This window comes from Bicyclus anynana, chromosome 1 (assembly GCF_947172395.1).
Source record: "Bicyclus anynana chromosome 1, ilBicAnyn1.1, whole genome shotgun sequence".
NCBI lineage: Eukaryota > Metazoa > Arthropoda > Insecta > Lepidoptera > Nymphalidae > Bicyclus > Bicyclus anynana.
The window spans coordinates 7,387,094-7,399,354 of NC_069083.1; the positions used below are offsets into that span (position 1 = coordinate 7,387,094).

At 31.0% G+C, this 12,261-nt stretch overlaps 1 protein-coding gene across 1 annotated transcript; it reads right to left on the reverse strand.

Moving 5' to 3' along the window:
• Nucleotides 1-3: 3 nt before the first annotated feature.
• Nucleotides 4-11,467, reverse strand: LOC112051073 (uncharacterized). The gene is made up of 2 exons (XM_024089549.2): nt 11,358-11,467; nt 4-11,224 (listed from the first exon to the last, which is right to left on the reverse strand). The coding sequence occupies exon 2, from the start codon at nt 11,112-11,114 to the stop codon at nt 3,699-3,701; it is 7,416 nt and encodes a 2,471-aa protein (XP_023945317.2). The 5' UTR covers nt 11,115-11,224; nt 11,358-11,467; the 3' UTR covers nt 4-3,698.
• Nucleotides 11,468-12,261: the final 794 nt, after the last annotated feature.

Genomic DNA, 12,261 nt, shown 5'->3' on the forward strand with positions numbered 1-12,261 from the left:
GAATTGCATTTTCATTTAGAACACATTTATTTGGTCAATTTTAAAACATTTTTTTTTTGAAAACTAGGTATCACTCGAAAACAATAATTCCCATCAAATCATATACATATTATAATCCTCGCACTGCATTTCTTAAACATATTATAACAATGTTTTATTTTTTCAATATGTATATATTATATTTAGAGCGAACGTGGTTTAATATTAATTACGTCTATCATGAAAAACTATCACGTGCGTTACTGGCATAATAAAATATGCTTAACAATTAAACGACAAAACGAAAACTATCCAAATATATTAATTAAACTATATCCGTAACCCTCTATTAAATAAGATTTTTTTTTCATGTAACCACAGTAAAATATTTATACAATAACAATATCCAACAAGTGCGAGAAACTCAACAATCCACTCCACAGTGCATAACAAACGTACAAAGAAATCAAAGAGAAACTCATAATAATCAGCAACAAGAAACAAAACTTCTTATCGACTTATTAATCTTGTATAGCTCAGCCTCAAAACATTTTCACGTATTTTCACGCAGTACTGAAAGTTAAAATCATTTAGGCTGAAATAAGCAAGACAGGATCATTAATCTTTGTACATTTACTTAGTCAAATTTAATTTATCTTAATAATAGTATACCCACCTTAAGGAATAGTGATATTTAATATAAAACTAGGTATAATAAAATTAAACAGTCCTAGTTATTCATTCAACATACAACACATACAAAATACACTTACAAGCTAACATTTATTACTCATATAGAAGGCAACACTTGCACGTAAAAGCACATTTTTGGTATATATTTTTTTAACACCCTGTATACGATATAAAAATAGTAAATTTCTTTTAAACAAACTGTTGAGGCACAAAAACGCCAATTCTGAAAAAAAGGCGAGTGCTATTTTTATATCAAAATACTATCCACATTTATGTTTATTAGTACTTGAATAAAAACAATAGCTTTATTTGGTTAAGGTATAGGCTGGATTCTTTATAGTGACGCTAATTTTGCTGTATATACTGTAAAATACGTCTATAAATAACGCTGTAATCACAATATACTATTTTAAGGACAATAGCAATATTAATATTATACATGATTTAAACGACGTATCTGTACAGCTCGTGCGGATTAACTTGACACCTGGTTCGAATGATGTTTCTACTGTTTGTTTTGGTAGCCAGTTGTCAATTTAAGTTGTACCTACAACAGAGCTATAATTGTATGCAATCTTTTTGACGTTTCCGAACTCCGTGCGTTATACTGCGCAATTTTAGATATCAGCGGAAACGTAGGGACGCGCGCCACCCGCGTCTTTAATATAAGTATGAAGTTGTCATATGAATGTCATAAACATTGCATCCGACTATACCAACATTTGATTTTTAAGGACTCGCTTTTTAGTCGTACTGATGGCGATATTTGACTACAAACTAGACAATGCTAAGTATAGTTTATCAAATAATATTTTGTTACCATCTTAGTATGGGTTATAATATTAAAACAAGCTCACAAAGACACAGGCACGTTTGCATTAAGCGAATATTCACAGTCTACATCATACATTTATTTTTTAAAATCTTATTGCAATATCGCAAGAGATCAGCAAAACATTTTTGCTGAGCGGTGAATGGAATTTTACGGTATTTCTGTCAAGAAATTATCAAGGTGAATAATGTAATTAAATTTTTCCTAAAGTCTTTAAAATGTAGATTGATCGGAATGTCTAATGTCAGCAAAAGTGAGAGACTGCTTTGTCCTTAATTTTAGGGAATAGTGATTTGCAAAATATTGCAATAATAATATTATTTATTATAAATATAATTCTAATAGGTTTCATGTATACCTAGGTTTCAAAGTTTCAATTAAAGCAGAGGCACTTGGTGTATTTTAGTTTTTTTGTTATGTCAATAAAAACCTTTGTAGATATTCATTTTCCTTATTCTTTTGTATTTCTTATTACTTAGGTAAAGATTTTACAGAATTTCGTTACCAGTTCATACTTTAATCTAACCACAATGATTGCCATCTCACAACAATAATCAGATAAGTTGATAAAACACAAGTCTAAGACATTAAGATAAAATAAAGTTTCTTAAATATAGCTACATGTAATGCTATATTTTGGTGAGTATTGGTTTTGGATGTAAAATACGATACGTGTATAGCCGCTAAGCTGTGGCACAGAAGTCAAGCGAACATCGCAAAAAATTATATTAGACGATGCCACACAAAGACACTAAGGCCTAGCACAAACGTAGACATTTTAAATCTGCTGTGTCCAGTAACAGCAACTGGACGCACTCAACGTTTGGACGATAACACGACTAGTTAAAGCCAACTTTTGAGAAGCCGCAATTTTAGGTAAGTAGGTATGGTATACTGTTACACTGTTTTTATGGAAAATAATTTAGGATTGCAGCCTAGTTTCCAGTGTCTTTAGTGGTATATTCGCTAAACTAAACTATGTATTATATAATATGAAAGTAATAAAAGATTCATCAAGTCCAAAAGAGAGTTTTTTTTTTTGCATTAGATATTTTAATGAAGAATAAGAATAAAATAATATTTTTGGCGTGTGTATGGCTAATTATAATAATGTATTAGCAAATGGAAAATTTTTCAAGTTAAAAAATATCCACGTCTGTGGAACGCCTACGTGATCAGTACGAAAATACATATAAATGATACCTATATTTTGTACTTTAATAAATTACGTTTTTTTTACCTACCATCTCAAACAATTTAACTATTTGAAGAGCTTAATATTAGGTGAGCAATTGCGACAATCACATGCTGTGACGTCATAGTATCATTAAATTACGATAATATATTACTTATTTAAATTATAAATATTGCATATGCCAATAATATAATTGGCCTGGATCATTTCCAAAAATATAATAAAACAAAATTCAGGTGTCCACACAAATATCTAAGTGACTTACCGTATGGTATAGAATCATTTACAGCATCTAGTTTATTTACATATTTTATAGTTTTATTTATATTTGATGTATTTCTTAATATACAATAAATAATACTCAGTATGGCTATCGGAGCATGGTAAAAACATTTTTATATTATATGTTTACTTATAGTTAATTAATATTTAATATAAAATGTAATTCAAACATAATTAAAAAAAATTCAAAATAATTTGTTTATTTCTAAACTTCATAATGGAATGATAACAATAATAAAATTGTTATAGATAAAATAACAAAAATACAGATCTTAACAAATTACTTTAAAATAAATAATAATAAATTCTATGGACAGTGCATCTTACTTTAAATATATTTCTTTGATTTCTTTTCATCACACTTTGTATTCATTTTGGTTCAGTTAATATCTAATATACAAATACATATAGTGTTAATAGTGAACTTAATTAGGTAACTATCTAGAAGCAATTTATTTAATGGGTTAGACTGTACAGTTAAGGTCCACTCAAAAATCTGTACACAATTTAACCCTACAATAGACTGAGTGACAGTCTATAATTTAGTATTATGTTTTATATTAAATTATAGACTGACATGAAGGAATGCAATAGACATAGGATGAGACCATTTTGTGGTGGGATAACACATAGGAACATTCTAACTATATATTATGTTAGTAAGTCCATAAATGAAAAAATAAAAAGTTCTGTGAATATAATAATATAAATACAAACCTAATGAATAGGTTTTAGTCTGATGGTATATTTTAAATTTCCTTTTGTATCAGATTTCGGTTGGGTTATAATAAAGTTAGCATTATAAATTGATTTATATTTTCGGAATTTCTCTAATAGAACATAGCTGTTCTTTCTGTGGCAAAACACAGCTTTAACTTTGTTTTGAAGAGCCATCCTATCAACAAAATTATTTTTTTCTAGAAAAACCCAAGGTTGCCATTTTCGACCAGTTAAATCTGGGTTGTACGTTTCTTTTCTATGAAGGGTTTTGCTACTGGCATAATGAGCCCCATCTTCGTTTTTCTTTATAATAACTTTAGGTATTGCAATTTTTCCTTTTTTTACATTATCTTTATGCCTTTTAAAATTTATTTCATCAATACTTTTAAGGACATCTTCAAATTTGGGCTTTGGTTTTTTTGATATGTCGTAGTTTAGTCTTTTAACAGTACAGACATTAGAAGGAACATCAACTTTTTGTTCAACTTTTGCTATCTTCAGTTGTTTTAACGTATGAAGACGATGCTGAGGTAAAGGCAATTTGATTTTGAGATCATAAATGGTTTCTTTTAAGGGTGGAATGTATTTTTGAGCTGCTTTAGTCATCAATTTTCGAGAAGAATTAAAACTACGATATTCCCCTTTCTCAGTCAACTTATAACTTACTTTATTTTGCGAATCAGTAGTGATTTCATTTATCTGGGAAACTCTTGAACCATTACAGTTAGTTATTTTTAACAAAATACTAGAATTATTTTCTTCTGAAGTGGTGGAGGACACTTCAGGTGAACTAGAACAAGAATATCTTGAATTTTCCTTTTGATTATTCATTGTTATATAATCATTACTAGATTCATTTGAATGAATTGTAGATCTATCGCTTAGTTCTTTAGTAGGAAAACATTTTAACTTGAAATCATTATTGGAATAAATGTCTTGAATACTTTCTTTAGTTAATATGTTTTCTTCCTCTGTAGCCAAGTCTGAATAAAGGTTTTGCTTATATATATTATAGTTACAAGGCACATTTTCTAACAATCTTTCTTTATTATCAACTACTTTACTAGACGAAATGTTAGATTTTAAAATGCTAGAACTCTCTGATTTTGCAATTTCAGTGGACTGTAAACAACTTTCAATAATTTCATCAAGACAATCTTTTGATTCAATGTGATACAGTGTTTTATTAACATCCATCTGTGGTGTCCTATACAAAGTTTCAATCAATTGGGTATTATCGTTACACATATTACGGCCGTAAATGCTTTTAATTTTATCTATGTGATCGTTATCACAGAGTATCGCGGATTCTTCATCTTCAATATCGGAATCTAGCGAATCCGCTTGTTTTGGCGATGCTGGTAGATCTATAACAATATTTTCTGCAACATCTTCACTAAACACTGTCTCAATGCAGGCAACATCGTCCACCCAAGAATCCTCAAAACACTTTTCCTGAATATGTGGTACAGAATCTGGTTCTTCACTAATTTGGTTTGGTTCATCTGTGAATAAATCAGTTTCTAAATTAAGATTTATTTCATTTGATGCCTCTAAGCTTGTCAGATACTCTTCAGTACCTTCAGTATAGCATAATTTGTCTGAATCTTCATTTTCCTCAGCCAAAATTAAATCATTATCAATTACAATATACACATTATCTTCATTATAAAATGTAGCTATGGAATTCCGTCTGTTAGTTTGTATTATATTGCAAATGTCTTCAGTTATTCTTTGGGGCTCCAAGAAGCTTTGGTTTCCATTTATACCTTTCTTCCGCTTGCAAGGATGCACATAATTTTCATCGTCATTGTATTGAAATGCTTCTATAGCAGATTCTGATAAAGATCTTTTAGATATCTTTCGTGGTTTAATAATGTAGCTATTGTTATTTGCAACAGGTGTAAGTCTCCTATTTTCAGTTTTAGTTTCATGATTCCTGTTTACCCTGTTATTATCTAGTTGAATAACATGACTATTGCTTTGTTCACTTTGTAAAGTACAATTTGAAACAGGTATGTCATGCAAATAAATCAAGTTGGATTCCTTATCACACATTTCGTAATTGTCCTCATTATCCCATGAAAGTAACAGATTATCATTTTTCGACAAAACGGTTGTATCAACAAAAGAAACATTGTTGTTTTCTTGGCTAAAATTCTTACTTCTATCTAAGATGCAGTCTCCTTCAGTAAACATTATAAGTTTCTGAATCCATGGTGAAAAAAGTTCTTTATGGCAATACACTTGGTCTTTTTTAATTACATGGTTTTGTTGAGTCTCGCGTAATGATTCATATGTTTCACCTTCAAATGAAGTACAGCTATTCTGTTCGAGATGAACATTTGAACAATAATCAATGTCTGTGATGTCCAGTTCTGATACTATATTGAGATCATTATCTTTCCTATCTGTTATTTCAGCATATTCTACAGGTTTAACAGTAGAATTTTCTAGACTTGTTTTAGTAGTAATTGTTAATATTGATTCTTCTATTTTAGTAATAGGATTTGACACACATTCCGTTATACCCACATTAGTTACATAACCGGCCTGTATACAAGATTTATTAGTTAAACAATTTGACTTAATCACATTTGATTTATCATTTATCTTTATTTCATTATCATTCTCTATAATGTTGTCAATTGATTTTTCGCTAATAATTTTATCATTTGAAATTAAATATGAACCTTCATCTCGTTCAACAGGAAATAAATCGTTAGTTTCATGAGACATTTTTCCAGAATCGGCTATATTCATTTCTGTTTCATATTCAGTGTCTGCATTTTTAACAGCAATGTTTTCAGGACAGATTATATTCTTTGTAAATAAACAAATTTCTTTAGTAGAATTATCTTCTAAGCAAGATTTATTAGTTAAACAATTTGATTTGATCACATTTGTTTCATATTCTATATTATGTTCTTCTATTTCCATTTCGCTTTTACATTTAGTAATTTTAGCATTTGGAGTTTCAGGCAACGTCTTATTAACAAATGAGCAAAGCACATCAACTGTATCAGCTTTAGCAGATGAAGACTCTGATGCATCCATACACATAATATTGCTTTTATCATTTTTTTCTTGTAGTTTTGCAGTTGATAGTGTATCTATTATTTCCCCACATTTTATTGGTTCAACTGTGGAACTTATTATACTTTCTGATTTGTTTTGTACATTACTTGTTTCATTTTTAAGATCACATGTTTTAATGTCATATTCTTTAGACAAACATTCGAAGTCACACACATTTAGCTTTGATGCACAGTCACTGTGTGCAATTTCTAGAGTTTCTGAAAATGTTATAATTGAATCATCTACATTACATTTTCTAATATTTTTATCTGATAAATCTGCTGCCATTTCCGTTTTCGTTTTACTTTGCAGCGTGTATTCTGATATTTCAACTGCCAAGGCAGTCAGATTTGTTTCAGTTTCAATAGAGGAAATTCTTTCCGATGTACTACACATTATATCAGATGTCGTTATAACATCTTCATTACATTTGACTTCAGACAATTTTTCTTTATTTACATAAACTATATTTTTTGCGTTAGGCTCACTGGTAGCTAAATTATCTACTTCACGATAATCGACATCCTTTATATTACCGGAATGAGATCTAACAGGCGAAACATCTGATTTATTATCTGCATCTTCTTTATTTTTTTGCGAATCATCAGGGACTATAAAATCTTCAGTGTCACTTACAGCCTTGTTAATTATGTTATTTAAATCGTCATAATCTTGAGTAAATGAATTCTCGAGCATTTCGCCTGAAATCTGTTTCTTTGCTACATTCTCCTTATCACTATTTTCAAAATTATAAGTATTTTCAGTTTTCACATCAATCGAAATATCTGAAATCACATTGGAATCCATTTTATTGTCTATGTCTATCGAACTCTCTTCATAATTTTGTTGTTCTTTATCATCTTTAACAAATTCTTTTGAATCTTGTACTTCAACTCCTTTTTGGTTTTCTTCATTGCTTTCAGGTACAACTTTTTCAACGTCCGTTGTATATTTTGATACTACTATATCTGTCGGATTTAAAAACGAAATATCTTTGCTCGATTTCTTATTTAAACTATTCAGAATAGCTATATCAACGACAGGAGATTCTACATTTGTTGTACTTCCAGTACTAGTAAGACATTTAGCAGATATTTCGGAATCACCTAAATTCTTCATTACTAATACATTAAATTCTTGATTTTCATCAACGTTGGGCGACTTTCCTGGCGATTTTAATAAACCATATTTGTTTTTCTCAATTTCTTGGCTTTTATTTTGCTTTTTATCTCCACACTCTTTAGTTATTTTAATATCTAAATGTTCACCTTGAAGTTCATTGATCACTTCCTTAGGAGATACTATTTTATGGTTTTCTGATCTATTCTGTATTTCAGTAGTGTCAGTAGCAATCAACACATTATTTTTTTTATTAAATGTTTCTTCATCAAATGCTTCGAGAGGTGGTAAGATTTGATTAGTGTTCTTGTTAATCGAATTTAAATATACTACCGCTGTTTCATCTTCAGATCTGTTTAAACTAAAATCAATAGCTGTTTCAGAAGACAAATCACAAGAATCGAAATATCTTTCATATTGCTTAAAACATTGTTTGGATTCTGTTTGAATTTCGTCAGCTTGTCCAGAACTTATTTTAACACAGTCATTATACTGAGATTTAACAGTATCAGGATTTTTTATTATAACACTATCTATTCTTTGTAATGCTGCTATAGGTTCACTTGATTTTACTGTACTTTGTTGTGATATTTTAGGCAAGGTAGAAACCTCAGCCTTTTTACATTTTCTGAACTTACTTAATTTGGATGACTCTTTATCTCCCACAGAACATAAACTCAAGTGAGGCGATAAGTTACTTTGTCGAGAATCATCTTTAATTTCTGTATGCAAAATATTTGGTACACCTGGTATATTATTAGTCTCCATTTGGTTTGCTTTAATAAATTGTTGATTTATTTCTGGAAAATTAAGTTCAATATCATTGTCAAGTTGTGGTAAAGATGATAAACATAAACCAGTATTACTTTCCATATCTTGTACAGCATAGCTGCTAGGATTTAGTGTGTTTGGTAAACTTTTCATTGAATATTGGTCACTTATCATTTTACAACTTGCTACATCATTCACTACATTTTGTAATTTGTTATTGTTACTTCTAGTCAAATTAGGTGTCTTGGTCCCAATTGGATTAATTACTTTTTCAATTATTCTCTCACCAAGTAAATTTTGTACCGGTGCAGCAATTTCTACATTCAACATTTTCGGACTGCATGGTTTTATTTCAAAATTACACCCTACTTCTTTATGAATAACTGACTGACTTATTTTCGCTTCCACATCTAACGGTGATACTGGACGAGGCAAATTTGTTGTAAGTTCTTTATCCATCAAGCTTTTTGAAAGAGAATTATTATAATTTCTTGATTTATTGTAATTATTGATATGTGGTGTTTCTAAAAGTTCTTCATATTGATTTAGTATTTCCAAGTTATTATAGCCTTTTATATTTTCTGGTAATTTGGATATTTTTTGAATGTGGTCATATTTACCCAGTTCTTCATTAGGGACATTGACTAATCCAAGTACATAAAGTTGTTCCTGATTGGTAATTTCATTTTGAGAAAGCTTTTTCACATGATTTTGAACTGCAATCTCTTTACTACCATCACTTACTTCTTCATCCCCTTCATTCCACATTTGTAAGAACTGTCTGACATTAAGATTTTTCTTATTTGAAGAACTATTTTTACTTTTAGGAGTTTGTATGGGACCATTTGAATGAAATGTGTTTTGAAACATGTCATAGTTATTATAACTGGGTCTTCGATAAATATCATGTGGTATGTTACCAGAATCTATACTTCTAATGCTTGTTGTGGACGATTGACTTACATATCCACAATCTTCATGAGATGTTCCAATAGTGTGTGCAGTATCATTGCTTGTATTGGAGTCAGATGGAGATATAGTGTTTGGTGAAAAATGCAAAGGTATCCTTTGCAATGAATGATTTACATGATCAAGACCTCTATAGTTAGGGTTATAATCATAAGATTTTACAGGAATATTGTCTTTTCTGTAAATTGAGTGCTGAGATCGTGGATGAATAGGTAAAGTAGAGTGGTTAGGCAACAAAACTTCACCCCTCATAGATTGATGATTCATTTCATTGTAGTAAAGATTTTCTGGTATAGGGTAATTTTTGTTTCTTGGTTCAAGATTAAGATAAACTTTATTATTGTTTTCAAATTGAATTTTATTAGCATTTATAGGTTTAGACAAGTGTTCTGAATATGACTTGTTCTGCATGCAATGGTCCCTGGTCCCTGGTATAGGACCATATGGAGGAGGCACAATTTGATTATGGAATGCATTAAAATTAACTTGTTGATTGTGGCTTCTGTGATATCCATCAGCAAAAGGGTCATGTATCCTTCTGTCTAAATATTTAAATGGGTGTGGAGGAGGGTATACTGGATATGGATGTCCGTGTATTGGTTTTTGAGTCATGTCATATTTATGAGGTGGGATTGTAGAAGGTGAATGGAATGTACTAGGGTAATTATTAACATAGTCATACCTTGATTGCTGGTGCTTTTCTTTCCCTGTAGGATAAGGTTTGAACCGAATGTTAGCATCCTGATATAAGCGCTCAGAATAAACTTGAGCACTTTCTTCATGCAAAGACCTGTGTGGACGTATCATAGTCATTGGTCGGGGACCCGCACAACTGGGATATTCTTGGTAATGGTAAAACTCTGGAGCACCATATGGCCTCAGAGGCCGCACATTAACACCCGCAGGCCATCCATATGGTGGAGGCATGTTTCTTGCATAAGGATTCACATTTGACATTGGAATGTCAGAATTTCTAACACTTTTGTGTTCACTGTTCACAGTATTCACATTATAAGGCACTTCACAGTACTTAGCCTCTTGAGGCATATTATGTTTAGTATTTTTCAAGCTCGTCTCATCACCACTTTTTATAGAACTGAACGTAGGTGGAACCATTATCCGCTGCATATTTTCTTGGAATGTTTGTCTCGGCGATATGTTTCTGGTAGGTTGACAGTCCGATATTTTGCTAGGATATTCAGGTGGACGACGATAAATGCTTTCAGGTGGCCACCCTTCGCCTGGTACCTTCTTCGTATACATAGTATCGTCAGGATTGGGCAGCACTCTGTCCGGGCCTATGATGGCGCAGGGGCGCGAGGCCGTCGCGTCCACTTTGCCCAATGTGTTCGAGCCCACATCGAAGGATTTATTTCTGCTCGATTGTATCGTTGGGCTGTTGAGGGCAAATTTAGTGCCGCCATCGCTAATGCTCGTACTCACAGGCGATTTCGTACCTAATTCTTTAAGATCCATGGCCACCTGATGTACGAGTTTGACTCCGATTCTTTACCATTGTTTTATTCTACAATGGTATCCACAATCGACGTGTCTCCAGGTATTAGAAATCGAATACATCGCCCATCCTGAAATATAAACAAAATTTCAAACATCTTCAATGACAACTGTCAAAACACTGCCACATAGACCATATGTTGGTGAAATGAAAACTGCATTTTAATTGAAACGTTGATTATATTCACGACCTACCAATCTTACCTGCAACATTTCTTAAATTTCCTAAAACATCAATACTATTTCCTTGGAGACACCGATTTATTAGCTACGTTCCTACGCCGTCCACTTTGTAAAATTATGCAGTGTTGCTTACACAAAAAATAGAAAGGATATTTTTATTTTTTGCAATGTTGAAATACTAAAAAAATGGAAAATATAGGAAAACAATTTAAATAATTAAACAACACTTAGTTAATAAATACTATATCTGATGAAATTCCTTAAAATAAGTATATTCAATTAAGTTAAAAAAAACAGTTTTATTGTGATATGGTGACATTGATAACACCAATAGATATATTGTTATATGACCTCAGACGAATTTACTGCACTATAATTAGAAGAGTTTAAACAGTAATTTTATAAAAAGAATAAATAAATAAAATTTAGATAACAAATATTTTGTTCTGATGAAGTACCTATTAAAAAGTTTATTTAATTTATTTATTTATTAGATTTACTATAATAAGGTAAGATTGATCACTCTAGTACTCAGACGAATTAAAAAAGGCCCTTCTTGGTAGACGTTACCCCTCTGTCAAAGATCAAGAATCAAGTTTTCCATTATGGATGACGACATTTTTTAAATTGTATAAAAATTAGGAGTATGATAATAGTAATGCAATTTTGATAAAGTAACAGGGTATCTGCGATCATTACTTTCAGTGCTACATGGGTAATAAAGGGTTAGATTTGCGGCGGTGCTACGGATCCCTGAAAAACGCCCCATACAAAATGGCATGAAATGATGACGTCGTCGATCATAATGATCGTTAGATTTCTATGGGCGTTCAAACAATATTACTAATATCTTTGGTATTTATGCGTTTATGTATAAAGTTCACATATTGAAAATTGTCATGTTTAATGTAAGGAAGCTAAAACT